The 18,274-nt window shown below is 34.3% G+C and overlaps 1 protein-coding gene across 2 annotated transcripts; it reads left to right on the top strand.

Annotated features, from left to right (window-relative positions):
* Positions 1-273: 273 nt before the first annotated feature.
* On the top strand, positions 274-17,718 carry LOC117920145. Of its 2 annotated transcripts, none has more exons than XM_034837514.1 (15): positions 274-590; positions 1,618-1,745; positions 1,969-2,101; positions 5,661-5,817; positions 5,907-5,985; positions 6,841-6,881; positions 7,072-7,188; positions 7,363-7,443; positions 8,861-8,923; positions 8,997-9,048; positions 12,899-12,973; positions 15,068-15,115; positions 15,316-15,351; positions 15,446-15,520; positions 17,064-17,308. In XM_034837514.1, the coding sequence occupies exons 1-15, from the start codon at positions 431-433 to the stop codon at positions 17,112-17,114; spliced, it is 1,296 nt and encodes a 431-aa protein (XP_034693405.1). In that variant the 5' UTR covers positions 274-430; the 3' UTR covers positions 17,115-17,308. The 2 variants fall into 2 exon arrangements, with proteins under 2 accessions (XP_034693405.1, XP_034693404.1); XM_034837513.1 differs by lacking the exon at positions 17,064-17,308 and adding an exon at positions 17,319-17,718 and having other exon boundaries at positions 275-590.
* The last annotated feature ends 556 nt before the right edge of the window (positions 17,719-18,274 follow it).

The raw sequence follows: 18,274 nt of genomic DNA, 5'->3' as shown, positions 1-18,274 counted from the left end.
TTATAAGTCCAAATAAATATGAATTATATAAAATGTGAAAAGAAATCGACATATGTTATTTTGGACTTCAAATTTGGTACGAGACTTATTATTCTTTTTAATTTAGAAATAACTTAATTTAAGGACACATTTTATCGACTATTGAGGAAAAAAGGGGAATACGTAATTTTCACAAATAAATGGGACGCTCATACAATTAGACATAAGTTAAGGGAAAGTGAGTGCAATTAAAAAACATTTGACGATAAATACAGGGAGGCGTGGACTGGAATTCGTTTGCAAATCTACGAATGAAAGTTGTAGTTCCATCGAATCTCGGTTTCCGTTGAGAGTAAATCCGCGAAATCCAGTGACGAAATTGGATGATTTGGATTGAAAATTGACTTGAAAGAACCCTAGAATTAGCAGTAGATCGCAGGGGGTGGCATCAATGGCTTCCACCGAGGGTCTGGTGCCGATAACCAGGAATTTTCTTGCTTCTTTCTACGACAAGTACCCTTTCCAGTCTCTCTCCGACGATGTCTCTCGCCTTTCTTATCAGATTCGCTCTATGGCCTCCGATTTGTACAATGACTCTCCTCTCACTCAAGGTCTCAATTAACTTTTTTTTTTGCTCTTTTTTTTTCTTTTCTTTTGTTAGTTTAATGTTAGTTGTTGTGTTTGCTTTATTTTATGTTATTTTATTTATTTTTTACTGTCGGATTTGGAGTGGCTGGAATCAGTGGTTTCAGGACTTCAATACCTCGATGATTTTCTGGTGCTACATTGAAAGAAATATAGAGGCAACTGGTCATTTGTAACGCGTGTATGTGGAGATGAAATTTTGTTGGAAACTATGGAGTTTGAATGGTATAGCATGCAATTATGGCTAAAGCACGCATCTTGGTATTAGACAGTGTTCAAGAAATCAAATTCGAGTTGAAACCGGTTTCGGCATTGGTTGGACTTGAGCATGATTTAAGAAAGCTACTTTACAATTCAGTTGAAGTGTGTTTTGTTTTATTAAAAGCAACATCTTTATCCACAAAAAGTATGCTAAGGATTAAATATCCTCCAAATGCAAACACAGAAAAGAAACACCCTAAAGGAATTGAAGAAATCCTAATAAAGATTAAAGAACCTTTTAAGGAGGAATAATGTCTAAAAATCCTTTAGCCTAAGAGCACTTTGAAGTAGCTGAAGTAACCTTTAGGTGGTTGACTGGATTTGTTATCCACAAAAATAAGCACTCTAGATATAAGACAAATTAGAGATCTTGTGCAACAGAAATCCAACTTTGGTAGGCCTTATTTTTTTTATTGAGAGGCCCAGGATATTCCTGTGACTGACTCACCATTCACCAGGAAGTAATTTAAACTCAAACAACTTGGCCTGAATTACAGGTTGCAACAGTGCTACCATCTTTGGGCTCAATAGCTTGGAGAAAAAATCTGACCGTGGTTGATTTTTTTCCCCCCTACTAATTTTAGTGTATAATAAACCACCAAGTGCCCGAAATTTTTTTGAAAAGTGTCATAACAAAACTCCTATTTTATTTTTATGTTTTCTATTTTTACAATGTTGGTGAAATTGACTGTTATATTCGGCAAACTTACAAGATATATTATTCATATTCAGGTGAAACTCTATTGGTGAAAGAAGCAGACTGTCCACCTCCCCATAAAATTGATGAGAACATGTGGAAGAACCGAGAACAAATTGAAGAAATTCTTTTTTTACTAGAAAGATCTCATTGGCCACCATTGGTAAGGCAAAAATTTCTTTTATTTTGTTACCAAAATAATAGTTTGTAACAGTTTTTGGGATATGATATGATCAAGTTTTTATTCATAATGTCTAGCACTTAACATTCATAATCTTGTTCTTGCATTTAACATTTGAACAGTGATTTTACAAGCACAGTTTTATTGCAATTACTTCAGATTAAAAAAGGACCACATTTTTATTATACATTTGTCTCAAGTGCAGCTTCAACGGCAGTCCACACCTGAAGACACTGAACTTGGTCTTATTCTTGGGCATCTCAAAGATAAATTTCAAAACACTATGAAGATATTGCAGGCTTTCCAATCCAAAAATTCTGAAAATATATTCAACACAGGTCTTTCTGTAATTTCTTACCTTTTTTTATTTATTTTTTATTTTTTCTGAATAGAGTTGAATGCATTTTCTAACCATCTATTTCATCCAAAGTTAATCAATGAATTTTATAGAGAAGGTTATTAGGAGAACCGCTGCCTCCGAGCTCCTGCATGCTCCCTTTGAAATTGAATTTTATGGCTTATATTCCAGTACATGCTCCACATCTTGGCATAGGAGCATATTTAGTTGAAAGTGTGAAGTGCTTACAATCTTAAACAGATGGGGATATGTTTCAAATAGTGATAAGGCAGTGAGGGTGCCTTCATGATAGGTTTGCCATTGTGAATTTTCATCTTGTTGGCTATGTTGTTTAAATCTTTTTGATGTTTGTAAACTTCTATAAGATCTTGTAATTTTTACTACCAATTTAGTGTATGTATGTGCCTCATTATGCATATTGGTTGCAATTTCCCACTCATACACATATAAACTCATGCATTCTTATGTATAATCAACAATCTAGCTCATGCTTATTCAGTTCCCTGTAGAGAATGTTTGTGCTTAGTTCCCTAAACTCATGAACTGTCACAGTTCTGGAAATGAAGCAGCAAAGAAGGAAAATAAGAAAAAGAAATGCACAAATGAATTCTCAAAAACAATTAGTTTAGTGAGGGAAAAAATAATTTCCTTAAGAACTCTATGCATCTATTATTATTATTTTTTAAGTAAATAAAGTTATTTGTTACTGTTTACCAAAAAATAACACGAGTTCTAAAATCTGTAGTAATTTACAAAGTTTTTTCCTAAAAATAGATCTTTTGTAGTTATGATGAAAAATTTTAAATCCTTGAACAAAAGTTTCCAACTTTTTCTTATCCGAAATATGGAATGCTTTCTTTTATCCGGTTTTCATGATGATTAGGTTTTGGTTTGACTCTCAAATCTAGTGCATCATGTTTAGAACCTGAAATTTTAGATTTGGTCCATTTGGAATGGAGGAAATTTTTTTTGAAAGTGGAGAAATAAATATCAGAAATTTCTTCAAAGTTTGTGGTTTTGAGGGAATATCTAATGGTTGATGGTTTGTGTTGGTGGATCCTGTTCGTGTCATATCAAAACTTAAGAGCTATACTAAATAGGTAAAGCTAAATATGACATGAATAATAATTGGGTTAAAAGTATGAACCAAAATACGACCTAATTATTAAAAAGGTAACATGTCTTGTAACCCATTTAATGAACAAATCCTATTGTTTAATTCAATATGATTAACCTTTCAACCTGACATGTTAATGACTCAATTGACCTATTTATTCAAGGAACTTGAACTTGTTTTGTCCTTTCTTATCTATGTGTGCTTGTCACCATTCCCATCTGGATGCAAGGGTTGTTCTTGACTTATACCTTTTCTCTATGAAAATTTGTTCATCAACTTTATCTACATTTGAATTCCACCTTTTTTCTTTTTGTGTGTTTCATTTGGAAATTTTGAAACCCATCAAAGATTGAGGCCTTTGCATTGATTGTGGCCAATTAGAAGGTCAATACTAATGATTTGCTCAGTTGGGAAGTCTTTGCAAACCTTTTTGTTTGGGTCCTTGTGTTATGTGTTTGCAAAGTGGTGAATTGATTGATCATCATTTTTTGCCCTGCTTAATGTCATTGAGGCTTTGGTAATAGGTTGTTCAGACTTGTTAAGATAGATTGGTTCCTTCTAGTAGTGTGACTAATATTATTGTTAGGGCTAGGGCTCAAATAAGCTTGATATATTTTGTTAGCTTACTACCTAACGGTTTAAGCTTTTAAGTCAGTTGATAGTTTAACATGATATTAAAGCCTTGTTTAATGGGAGGTCATGAGTTTGAACCTCACGGTATGCTTATTTCCTGCAATTATGGAGCCCATGTGCAAGCCCAAATAAGGTTGCCCTTAAGGTGGGGTGTTAAGGCTCAAGCCTAAATGAGCTTGACATATATTGTTGGATCACTAACATACAACTTAAGATTTTGAGTCAATTGATAGTTTAACAATTATGTTTATCCCTTGGGGGGCTTTGGGTATTTTCTTGCACTCAGGGTACTTTGTCATTTGGCTTGTGTCATTTTGTCATGTATAGTTATGAGGGACAGATTATTAGAATTTTTAGGATAATAGAAGATTGAGGATTCTATTGGAGTTGGAAAAATTCTTTTCCTCTCTAGGCTTCTATATGTGCAACTTCTAAGGCTATTCTGTTGAGTGTTTTATGGCTTGATTGGAACAAGGTTTGTAGGCCAAAGAGGGTAGGTAGGGAGTTGCTTCTAATATGAATCCAGTCTTAAATGGGTTCAATTAAGTTAAACTTTGATGTGTCTACTTTAGCTAACCTAGTTTAGCTAGGAATTGGAGATGTGATTAGAGATCATTGTGGAATATGGTAATTGGCATTTTCGAACATGGAAACATCTAATGCAGTCTCCAACCAGCTTATTGGGGATTCTGTTTTTGATAATTGACATCATTATAAGTGCATTTAACATATATTTCTATATTCCAATTCTTTAAATCCTTGCAGTACTCTGGAAATTGAAATCATAACATATGGCTGGTGTTTTTACCTATTATCAGTGAATGCTATATACTATATTTTTGCCAAATGGATTGGATCAGTCATTGAAACAGAGATTTTAGTTCTTTTGGAGGGCTTGTTGCAGCCAGAACTTTAGCCTACCCAATTTATGGTGTAAGGAATTCTGCCATTGTGATCTCATGGTTGGAGAGAGCTCCTGGGAATTTTAGATATTGCTAGTAACCTGAGCTGCTCTTTTTATTGGACTCTTTATTTAGCCAATCATATTGCAGATTTGTTAGAGCAACAAGGAGCCAAATGGAGGGTTTCTCTTGTTGGGGTTCTTTTACCCCTTAAGTTATGTGGAATTTCTTTGGCTGGTGCATGTTTTTGTCATTTCCTTTGTCTGTATATCTGTTTTGATGTTCTTTTTAAGTAGTTCTTTCTTTTTTTGTTTTTACTAGTTTTTGTACTTCTAGAAGGATGCTAATTCTATGATTTTTTTTTTTATTAGGAACAAAAATGTTTTCATTAACAGAATAAAATTGAGAAGGATGAAAAATCCTTCCCTTATTACAAACATGATCAAAACAAAGGAAAAGAAAAATAAACTAGAAGACATCAAAATGTCTCAACATTATTATTTTGACTCTTTTGAACTACATATCAAAAATCCAATCGCGTTGAATAAAGTTGAGAGGAATGCCCCTGAAAGCTGTGGTTGTAGATGCTCAAAATGATGAATAGAAACAAATCAGGTCCCATAACATTTTGGATGTCCTCCAATCGTCCTCAAAGAGCCTTGCATTTCTTTCCCGCCATGCTATCCAAATCAAAGTAAGACAAACGATTTGCAATAGAACTTTGCCCCTATTTGTGGTCCCTAACCCCCTAAAAGATATACTCCTTTCTGATAAATAAAATGCTTTCTGGGTTGACTCTCATGCTACAGATGGGATGTTTTCTTAATAATCAGCACAAGAATATTCTATATACAGGTGGTTATTTTGACATGTGAGTATGTTTTCAGTTATGACCTACATGCCTCAAGATTTTCGGGGAACCCTGATCAGACAACAAAGGGAGCGCTCAGAGAGGAATAAGCAAGCTGAGGTTGATGTGTTGGTTAATTCTGGTGGAAGTATACAAGATCGATATGCTTTGCTGTGGAATCAACAAATGGAAAGGTGAGGTTCCTTGGTTTTTGCTTTTCACTTGTGGTACAGCCTCTGAGTGATCTTACAACGTAATTTCTGATGAAACGTCACCCTTCCAGGAGGAGACAGTTAGCTCAGCTTGGTTCTGCAACAGGTGTCTACAAGACCCTTGTTAAGTACTTGGTAGGAGTGCCACAGGTTTGTTCTTCTTCAGCTCGGTGTCTCTAGCAGTTTATATGGTTCCTTTTTTGTTATTCGTAGCTCATTCAGAAGGCTTATCTTATTTATGTAGCCTTTTGTTTGGAGTCTTGAATCTATATTCTTAACTTGTTTTGACATTATACCCTTCTTTAGGCCCTGTTTGGTGCACCATTTGTAATTCTGAAAAGAGATTTTTCGTGGTGAAAACTCTTTTACAAGTTATTTGGTTGCAGATGAGTTGCATTTGTGAAAACTCTTTTACAGCTTTTTAATACAAGCCATTAAGTCAAAGACGTTATCACTTAAAAGCTCTTTTATTAGAAGTTACAATAGAGTAGCTTTTTCCAGAAGAGCCACTGGAAGGTAGTTTGTCCAAAAAAAAAAAATAATTAATAATAATAATTTTACATGTGCATTTATAACCTTGTAACTTTTATCTAGCAACAAAAATTATCCATTTATTCTTTTAAACAGTCCTTCTAAAAATTTAGTAATTAATAGTGACAAATTTCTTTTTGGTGTGCTCTTATACAGACAGGCTTTTTTAAAAGGACTCTATTAGAAGCTACAACTAGGCGAAAATGGGGCCTTAGTAGTGTAGTCATTAGTGGTCCATGGGCAGAAATGTTCATGTAGTTGAAATTCTGCTGCTATCTTTGGCTTGCTTTTGTGCTATATTTGATGTTATTATCCTTTCAGATTGAATTAATTGTGGTTGAATGGTAATATGGTTTGGATGCCTTGGTCAACATGCCATGCATGTTGACTAGGTACTGATACTTGGACTATTTTGCATGTTCATATTTTTTAATGTTTATTGGTATTTGTTTTGATACTGTTGTCTTGGTGCAGGTTTTACTAGATTTTATCCGACAACTAAATGACGATGAAGGGTATATATCTCTCTCTCTCATTTTGGCATTAGTATTTGTCACCATCCACCTATAATAGATTATTGATTATTTGTCCTTTAACATGAAAAATGAAAATGAAATAGAGGGCTTGTTTTATAAACTATTTTGAAGATTTTCTTGGACTGGGAAGCCTATATGCCATTTCTACACTGAAGCATTTTATTAATAGGCCAATGGAAGAGCAGCGACAACGTTATGGACCACCTTTATACAGCCTTACGACATTGGTGCTTTCAATACGACTTTTTCTTTTTCTATCATGGAGGCGGTTTGAGGCAAGAAAATTGTGAGATATCTTGGAATCTTTAATCCGTTCAGTTAGTTAACTTCTAATAGTAGTAAGCTTTCTCTATATAGTAAATAATGTTTGGTTTTATTTTGACCCAGTGAGGCAGTGGCTGTTTCTTTTTGTTGCTTTTTTTTTTTCCTTGACTCTGCTTTGGTATATTCCATTGATCAGAACAAAAGAGCAGTTAACTGTCTTGGGGCAAGCAGTGGATGTCTACACCTCTGAGTTTGAAAGGTTCATCAAATTTATTAGGTAGTATTTCTTCTTCCTGCATTCCTGTAGGTTATGATTTAGTCCTTTATATTGGTGATAACTGGTGATGACAATTCTATTGTGATTTACTGCTGTTAACATTGTCATTGGTATCAGCATCATCAAATAATTGTTGCTCTTCAATGAATTATTCAGCCTACGTGTATTCTTTCTGGCTGACATTTTCTTTGTGGAGCTTTTCCTTGTTACATAAGGATTTTCATTTTCTTTTTTCATATACAGTTGTATGGATTTTATAAAATTAAATAGGGTGGCTAAGCTAACAATGCCAACAATATGGGATTATTATGGTCTAAAATCTCTAGATACCACCTTTTCTTCTTTACTTGTTTTTTTACTACTATTTCATTTCCAAGTGTACCTGGAGTGCCTATTACTTACTTTATTTTGTGGAGTGTTTATCTTGACTATCTTATATCTTCCATCCCCTCTAAATAAATAAGAAATTTCATATCAAAAGCTGCTGGTTTCATAAGACTTCTATTGGGCTGAAGTAATGACAGTTTGAGGTATTAGCAGGCAGAGGCTCCTTCATCTTATGCTCGTGTCTCCTGCCTGACATTATAAATTATTGCTTCATTTCATCTTCTTTTTTTAGATTACAATTTATCATAAGACAAGCTTTTGATTCTCTCTTGCATGCTCTATTGCTGAATTTGTTGGAATGGCATGAGGAAGGAAGTGGAAAACTAAGAAGAATCTGGAATTTTAATCCACATGTTTCCTTTCTAATCATTATTAAAAATAACTTTTTTTTATCAGAATTATCAAAGAGAAATTATAACAACGTTTTTTTCCTCTGATTAGTTGCACGTGTCTTTCTTTTGGGTAGGGGGAATATTTCTTTTTCCCCCAGTTGCCTGTGTTTTGTTTTCAGTTGTGGGGAGTGAGTTACTGTTTCTTGTCCCTCCTTAATAAAGTGCATTTCTTAAAAAGGACAAAAAAGAGAAAAAAATAATAATAAAATCATACTTGTGTTTGACATGACTCGACATTGTTATGGGTGTGGATATATGTGGACAATGCTTGATATTCTATCCACCATAACCACCAATATGAAATGTCCATTAGAATCTCAGAGGATGCCAATGCTATATTTGAAACTAAAATAGAGGTCAATAATATTCTATAAGATATGAAGGTTGCTTCTGAATTTTATTATTCTCTTTTTTTTCACTACAAAAATAGAATAATTCACTTTTTCTTTGTGAAATTCACAAGCAGCCTTACTTTCAATGATATCCTAGCTTTTTGTTATTTGTCATCATTTATGATATCAGTTTATATAAAGTCACTTTTGTGAACTAGGAGAATTTAAGTCATATTACCACTGTTGTTGCTTTGCACTATGGTACTCTTGGTTGCATGTCTTGATAAGCATTTGTGTTTTGATCAGTGAGGTCTTTGCAAATTCCCCCTTCTTCATTTCTGCTGAAGATGCTGGTCCAATAGAAGCAAGGTAACTTATGAAAATTTTCTGTCACAGTGTCATTATTTTCAATTGTTGAAGTTTATTGGCTTGTAATCTACAGGAAAAATGATGAATACAAAGAAATAAGCGTTCCTGCTGGAAAAACTCATGAGGTTTGTTTGTACTGCTTTTCACAAGAGTTATTCTTCATGATTGAGGGTGATGGTTCATATATTTCTGTTTGTAATTGTATATTATTTGCTTACCTTCGGTGTTCCTATGCCCAATGTTCATTTCTTTGTGGAAAAAAGGCAATTGTGTTACAGTATAAAAAAATATTTACATTAAAAGAGTAGCCCTATGAAAGTTGGAATAGTCTCCAAAAAGATATAAGATGGAGCACCATAAAGGTAAGAGCTTAATAACTCTTGACTGTAAACCATCCATCAGAATCCCACCTCAGAAAAATTATGAGATTCACCCATATGATCATGTGGTTATAAACTGCAGGATCTTCCTTGGGATCCATTATAACCAAAAAGGTTCAAAATGCTCTTTGTATAAACCAAGTAGAGGTGTAAAAAGTTGTGGTTCAGTTGGTTTTTTGGAAAAAAATTAGCTGAAGTGACATTATCGGTTTATATTTGAATCAAAACCTAACTGACCTTTTAGGTTTGGAAAAACCAAACCAAACCAAACAGAGCTTGATCAAGGTCAGTTTATTTTGGTTTAGATGATCAGTTGGATGCAAGTTAATTTAAGTCTTAAGTCTAATTTGTTTTTAAGACTAATATCTAATTGAAACTAACTTGGATTTGATGTTCAAAATATAATTAATTTTTTTTAGGTTTTTGTTGGTTTGATTCGGTTTTTATCGATTAGGAGACAAGGAAACCGAAAACCAAACGGATAAAATCAGTTTTCAAAATTTTCAAACCAAACGATCTTTATGGTTATTGAAAACTGAACTGATATGATTGGTTTCGGTTGGTTTGGATTGATTATCCGTTTTTTTTTTTTTTTTTTGGTTTTACTTACACCCTTAAAACCAAGTGCTATATGGGGGGTCTTAAATTTTTTCTAAGACTTGGTGCCTGTCTTCTTGGTTGACATGCTGTGACTTTGCCATCCTGACTGGGGGTTGGATGACTTGAAGGTCTTGGCTTGGTGGTTGGAGTAGAGGCTAACCAAACTAATTGCATGCTAAGGTGAACTGCGTTCATATGTTGCTTGGACTTGGGTACACATAAATATCTGAGTCAGATTCTTTTAACTCCCAAATTTAGGATGTGGAAAACACCAACTAAATGGATCCAAAATTTAGATATGAATATGGTATATGACATAAGAAAAGTCAAGGACAATCAATAAAAAGTAAAGATACCTTTGATTAGCTCTCTTTTATCTTTATCTTTTCTTCCTTATTCCTAAATATTTTTATAAGAAAGTTGAAAAAAAAAAAAAAATCAATCAAAATCAAACTGCCATATCTGAAGTAAAGTAGGAGTATCCAGTAAGGTGGATCCTGTCTGATTTTTAGGAAACCCATTCCTCTAAAATAGAGAATGAGTTTTCTTGGGGCTACCCAAATAAAACGATTCCCTTTCCTCTATGAATGAAGATTTGGGCAAAAAGTCCTTATCAAATTGTTATATTTATTTTAAATTGACATAATTATATATTAATTATGTTAACTTTAGACATTAATTAATGTAATAACATTAATACATATGATTTATATATATATATATATATTATGATATAGGTTATAATGACATGATATATAAGGGTCTTTTCCATTGAGCAGCATTTGGATTTCTAGGGCCCAACCCAAAGTTAGTTTTTTTGCGTGGGAGGCAGTGTGGGGTAAAGTTTTAACTTTGGATCAAGTTTAGAGACAAGGTTGGTCTTTAGCAAATTGGTGTTTCTTGTGCCTTGGAAATGAAGAATCCATAGATCATTTGCTTCTCCATTGTGGATCAACAAGGGTTTTATGGGAGCTGATTTTTGTACTTTTTGCGGTGTCTTGAGTGTTTTCTTCGTCGGTTAGAGATACTTCGCTAGGTTAGCATGATTCTTTTGTGGGCAAGAAGGTTTGGCGAGCAAACCCTTTGTGCTTGTTTTCAATGGTTTGGAAGGCAAGGAATAACATTGTATTCAATAACGGGGTTTTTTCTATACAAGAGCTAAAAAGGGATTTTTTTTGCTTTCTGTGGTCCGAGTCTAAGTTGTTTTTTGATGATTGCCTACTGACTTTAGTAGGTTTTTTGAATGGTTGGGTTTTATTGAGGCTCCTATTTTGTATTCTTTTGTTCGAGCCTTGGTGGTGAAGGAAGGTTTGTTTTCTTGTATACCTTGGGTTGTTTTTCTAGTGGTTCTTTTTATTTTAATTTAAGTCTTTATTTATATATATATATAAAAAAAATATATGTCATGATATATTAAAAATAGTGATATATTAATATTAAAGAGATTGAATTGTTTTAATTAACATAATGATTTATTCAATTATCAATTTTTTAAATAAAAGGTTTTTATACATTGAATAGTGCTTCATGTCAACACAGGTACCTTAGGTGCAGTTGGAGAGTCTGAGCATCCTAGTGTCCTTTTGGCATTGATCTTCTAACGGGAGTGGATGAGCAAATCACATTGGACACTATCCTATCCAATCATATTTTACTATTGGCATTTGTGAGCTATTTATTAGATGGTTAAGATTCTTATGAGAAATTCATTATAATGGACAAATTTCCTGCCTTGGAGGATAAACATTGATCCACCTATAAGTGGGGAGAAGGGACCTTAGAGAACTTATGACGAAACATTGTGGAAATTATTGGAAAGAATCAAGTGTATGGGGAACTTAACTGAAATTATTAAAGGAGATAGCATTAAAGCCTTTATGTAGAGCCCTAAAGTCTTTAAGAGAAAACCCTAACAGGTCATAAGTTGGAGCTATTTTTAAACCGAAGAAGTGAAAGACTTGATATATAGTCTGAACAATTCCTTGTGAACTTTGCAATTGATCCAAGCATCAGTCAGGCATGGTTTTTAGTAGGCATGTCTAAGTGAAGGCAAATTTATGACTAAGTGAATGAGGATTGATGTGATTATTGGTCTTTGTGGTAGTCATGTAATTCTCACAACTGTCATGCAATGATGGCAGGAGCTGATTAGTTCATCAAATCCAACACCATTGGGATTCAACTGCCTGGATGTGCATTCATTCATCCAGAGTGGTGCATTTTAATCTGAAGCAAGCCAAGGTCAATTTCTTGTAAGCTCATTGGAGATATTTGTGAAGTTAGGTATTTGCCTGTGAACGGTGTGGTTTCTGTGTGTAGCTCAAAAACCTATGATTGGAGGATAAAGCAGAGGAGAAAGGCAACAAATTTATTAAAAATTGGCCTCTGTGATAATTATCATAGGAAACCCATAAAATATGAAGTTGGTAGTGTAAATGCTATGTGATGTAATATAGCTCCTGGACCTAGACTATGTATTATTTAACTCCCAACTAATTCATGAATCATATTTTCCATGATTTGAACATCTGGATGTTTGATTTAACTCCAAATACTATATGTACAACAATTTTGTAAAGTAGCATAATTAAAGCGAATGCATGAATTAAACTAATGAAAGGAGATGCCTCTTGAGAAATTTGTGGATGTTCTTTTATATGCTTACACATGGACATATGCATGCATATCTGTGTGCATGCATCTAGACGCCTGAGTATGTGCATGTGTATCTGACATGGTTTAGTTGATGTCTGCTTTGATGGTAAGTATTAAATTTTTAATTGCCTTCAGATTTGGCAAACACAAACATTTTAGATCCACAACAGTAAGTTGCAGTAGGCTGAACCTAATCCCCTGTTTGGCAGGTGGCTGGTTTAGGGTTTTTATGACATTCCTCAATTATTTTGTCTTTCAATTAATTTTTGTTTTATGTGTTAGTGCTTGGATATCTGATGTCAGTACCAAACTCATGACATCATATTTGTCTTATTTCTAGGTTTCATTGATGGTGGAGTCAATAAACTCATATATTGCTTGGGATTTCTCCTTGGCACAAGGCAAAATGAATGCGGTATTGCTTCTCAACTATTGTGTGGACCTGAGTTGTTTATTGGACTATTCAGTAGTTTTGGCATGCCATCTAGACTTTTAGAGTTCTTTATTTGAACATTTATTTTTGATGCTTTATTTTTATGAAGATCTTGAATTGTTGAGCTACAAAAATTAAAGATCTACTTGCTGTTTGGTTACTTGTATGGTGCAATAGTTGATTACAAACTAGGTTAAGTATCTTGATATGATAGAGATTGATGACAACATTGAAATGAAGTGCTTTTAGATTACATACAGAGTTAGTTGTGTCTTAACAATTGCCAATTTCAAGCTCAGTGATACCCTGAACAAATTTGTGTAATTAAGAAACATGGCCAATGTAAAGAATTTTGTGTCAAATGTGCCAATCAAATTCAAGGAGAAATTCATAAGACACTGCAAATCAAGTGATGCTCTTTACAAATTAGTGTGGTTCATGTCCATGGTGTTGAGTAAATGGGTGCATCCTGCCAATGTTAACCAGGATTGCTTATGAAGGATATTTTTCCCATTTACAATTATTTGTATCCTTTTACAATTATTAAGATAGGAGAGCACAGCCCTAATGCTTCTAATGCTCTTCCTATTTCTATTCTCTTTCTATTTTCCCTTTCTCTTCAATCTTTCATGAGGGAGCTTGGAGGCATATTACCAATGTGGTACCAGAGTAATAAATGCTTGAAGGCCAATGCCATCAGGTAGTTTTTGATTGAAGAAAGTAAATGCAAGCAGTGTTATCATTTATTTTTGGTGTTTAAGTTGTTTCCCCTTAAAAAAAGTCTGGACACAATCTCACACCCTTAGAAGAAAAAACCTTGCTGCAAATAAAAATCTTTCCACATGCTTGCTAACCTGCTGAACGCCACAATTTTAACCTGCAGAGTACATGGCTAAAGAGACTTGCTTAAAGCTTGTTATGGCTATTAACTGGTTAAACAAATGTACCTTGGTATAGGAAGTCTGAATCAATTGTTGTGGACCCCACACCAATATAGATGGCCTTTTTTCTAGAAAGGCATTCTTTGTAGATATTTTGTCCTCTTTATTTTCAGTCCCTTTTTTTAATGTTCGACATAATCTTCTATATTAGTAGTAAAATAAAAAAAGGCAAGTTACTATTGCAGGTAATGCTGTTCAAAATAGTGGTGAATAAATGTGCTTTTTGGTCATTTTGGTTAGGTGTTAATTAATGGTTAGGATTAATTTAATTAATTGCTAGTATTAACTAACCTTAAGAGTTCTTGGTCTGTAGAAAGGGTCAGAATCACCTCTTTTCTTTATTTATGTGTTTATTTTTGCTATTAGAACTCAGCTTCTGGATTGAACAAAAGCATATGTTCATGCCATTATAACAGTGGCCACAAAAACTACCTTTATTTTCAAAGCATCCCTTCAAACAACTCCCTCACATCCTCAATCCCCCTTATATTTGGATTTAGTCCTAATCCCTTGGTGTATTGCCAGATTTCAGAATAGATCCTGTCTCCATAAACCACCAAATCCAGTGCACCTGTCTTTTGCTTCATTATAAAATCGAATAGTTGCAAACAATCTGTTTGACCTTCGATAACAAGAATCTAGATTTTAATACCCATTCAAATTCTTGAAAGTTTCATTGTCTGAATAAAAGAAAATGACAGAGTGCATGCAAAACTGTAGAAGTTGGATATACAAATAGGTTTCCTCTGTCTTATGCAAGTCCTTAATAAATTGCTTGGTGTTCCATTATCGGTCTACATCCACTATTTAGGGGACTTATTTTTCTTGGATGGAAATCTTACTGGTGCTCTCATACTAAGAAAAAGATGTCCTCTCCTGGTATGACAATGGTAAAAAATGCAAGGATCTATGAAGAGCCTGGGCTTTTTTCCTTGATAGGGTTACTGATGCTGTTACTCATTGTGGGTAGCTAGGAATGGGCCAACACTACTTCCCTAAAATGGTCTTAGAGATTCAAATATAATGCACATGCAATATGATATAATAATGATGCACGATCAAATACATGCAAAATATGCTTGACATTTTGTATGACCTAAAAATCATTTTTGAGCTTTACATTGTTCCTGTACAGGATATTGGATTTAGCATGGAGTACACAAATGCTTCCGGGGATAAAACAGTAAGTTTGCACTATGACAGTTGGCTTCTTACCTTTCACTTTCTGAATAGATTTTGTTCAGTTAAAGCCTTCTCAACGTTGTTATTCTGCAAGGCTAATTGCATCTTTGCTTGTTTTTTACCTTTTCTTTTGTTTTTTATTTGTGATCTTCCTTCTTCATTTCTTGTATTTATGCTGAGGCATTTTTGGTTATTCTACAGTTGATCTTACCTTACCGGCGTTATGAGTCTGACCAAGTGAGTGAATGCTTTGGCTGCCAATCATTGATATATCATGCCCTCAAGTATGATTGGCCTTAAAATTTTACATACGTCTTGGATCTCTTCACAGGGTAACTTCTGCACGTGTATGGCTGGAAACTACAAACTGATTTGGGACAATTCCTATTCAACTTTTTTTAAAAAGGTACGGTTTACTATGCTCTCTGTGGCTTAAGCTAGAAAGTCATTAAATAGTGCCTCTATGTTTATTCTAGATTTTATTGATTGGTTGGGCCCCTTTTGATGTGAGAGATGTGTTTTTTTGTTGATCTCTCCATCTGTTTTGCCTTTTTGTTACCTTTGTGCATTACCTGTATATTTTGTTAAGCCTGATTTTGATTGGGTGTTGTTTACTTAAATTTTTAATATGACACTTTTGTTGATCTAGTTAATGATGATGAAAGAAATCAACTAACAATTAGTGGATGCATAATTTTAGTAGGTTGTGGGTGGAGTAGGATTCATTCTGTTGACCTGAACAGTTGGGTTAAATCATGATGATATGCCTAAAAATGACATCTAGCTACTGAAATTTAAGACTGGGTTAAGGAGAGCTATAGCTAGATGCATGTTTCTTACAGTGCAGTGTTTGACCCTCTATCAGATGGTCTCACTCTTGTGACTGCAAAATACTAAAAGTTGTGATGATAGCATGATCACAATCTCTCACTAAACACTTATGCAGTTAATGGACAGACAACAGTATAGAATAAGAGGTTTCGAGCAGATGGTTTGTACTCATCAGATGAACCTGATTTTTCACAGTGGATCCTTTTGATAGGATTTATTGGGCTTTGATATCGAGCTTCTACTTGTAGGTTTCTCTACAATATATAATGTGCCTGATTGCTGATGTTGGAGATCTATTTCTGTCACCCTCACGATATTATAGTCTTTTATAGGTGTTTGCTATTGGAACCCTCTCTCATATTCCCAAACAAAAACATTCCCTGGTTTTGTCTTGTTAAAAGGAACATGTATGCAGGGCTATGCCTATCAGGGCAAAACAAAACAAACACACACACACACAAACACACAAAAAAAAAAAAAAAAAAAACCCACATGTAATCAGAGCTATGTATTTATGAATGTGCATATGTATGTGAGTTAAGATAAGAGATTGTCTAAATATACCAAAATCCAGTAAATAAGAGATCACTGGTTTAGATGGATTAAATATTGGTCTAGAAGTTTCTAAAATTAAAATGTAATATTCTTGGCCTAGTTGTGCTTGGAGAAGAACTTGCAATCTCCTAATTTGGTTTGTCTTCTCATTTTAACAAAATTCTCCCTTGGCTTATTTGGGTATTCTTTTTGGCTGAAATGGCATGATGTGATCAATGGCCTGTTCTGGGAGAAATTTTATCTGCTGCAGTACTTATCCTATGTTATTAACTAATGGTTTGTGATGCTGGTTTTTAATGTTTGTGCAACTGTGTCAATTGGAGTGTTTTTCACTTGATGGATGATGAAATTTTTTAGTAGGACTATGTGGTAAACTTCTTTTACATGGCCTGTGCTTCAAGTGATTGATGTGGGATGTATTAAATGTTGAATTGTTCCATCACCATAGGGGCATGAGACTCTTGTGTATGTGTGCATGTATACAACATTTGTTAATATTAGGGAGGCAGAGTTCTGGCCACATACCCAATTTAACAAAGAATTTCATTCCATGTGCATACTAGAACTTGGTGGTATTCCTAGATTGTCCAAGAATTGCCGACCTGATCATCTGATTTACAAATTGGAAAAGATCGGAAACAGGAAGGATTTTGATACTAGATGAAGAGTGTTGACTTCTTTTCTGGACACTTTAAGCTGCCATGAGTGTAGTGGTCATATGCCATTGACCGGTTGCTAGTGGGTTTGTTGGCTGACTGAAATGGATCTGCATTTATTTTACACTACCAACTTGATTACCATTTTATCTTTTGGAATAGGTCCTACGCTACAAGGTGGATTGTATACCTCCAGTGGTGGAGCCTGTGGCAGCTGCAACTGACGTGAAAGTATGAGAGCAACCTCTTGGGTGCGCAGCAGGGAGCGAGGTGTCTTCCAAATCGTTGTGGTCTGCTGGTTCCTCTCACATCAAATGTATTATTTTTAATTTTATTTTTCATCCCATATCCAGATTTGGTTATTTCAGTTGGGATCCCTTTAGATGTAGCTTGAAATGATGCTTGTATATTAGAATTGGGTGTTGAATCGAGAATCCATTCTTGTTATGATACAATGCAAGTGAAGAGATATCAACTAATAATAAGCAACTTTCAAGTTTCAAGAAATGCATTCCTGATGTTGATGATACTCATTTTTTGGGTAATGTTAAATCTTTATTTACATACCCTTTTTCAACATTTAAGTTGTTGTCTGGAAGGACTGATATAAGCTGTCCCTTGAAGTCGACAGAGAAAATGGAATCTCCTTGCATGAATCCGGCTTTGTCACATTTTGGTGCTGGTCCCATTTTGTATTTGATGATATTTACTTTTCCAAGTTTGAGTATTTATTGCTTTGAAGAAAGCTGTGTCCAGACTCCAGACGGAATATTATTAAATGAGAGGTGAGTTTGTTACAGGTCACATTTGTATCGTTTTTAATTGCATTAGATGGGCTTATTAGTTTGTTTTTATGTCTATAAGGACATTTTTAGGTAGTCCCCTTTGGCATTTTTATTTTCTATTTATCACTAATGACTGCTTACAGGTCACATTTGTGTTATTTTTAATTGCATTCAGTGGGCTTAGTAGTTTGTTTTTATGCCTATAAGGACGTTTTTAGGTAGTCCCCTTTGGCATTTTTATTTTCCATTTATCACTAATGAATGCCAACTAAGAAAAATAAAATGGAACCAGAATAGTGAATAGTAATTCTGCTTGCCTCAATTATTCAACCT

The sequence above is a fragment of the Vitis riparia genome, chromosome 8 (assembly GCF_004353265.1).
Source record: "Vitis riparia cultivar Riparia Gloire de Montpellier isolate 1030 chromosome 8, EGFV_Vit.rip_1.0, whole genome shotgun sequence".
Lineage (NCBI taxonomy): Eukaryota > Viridiplantae > Streptophyta > Magnoliopsida > Vitales > Vitaceae > Vitis > Vitis riparia.
Note: the sequence above shows the minus strand (reverse complement) of the source record. Positions and strands in the feature narration are given on the sequence as shown.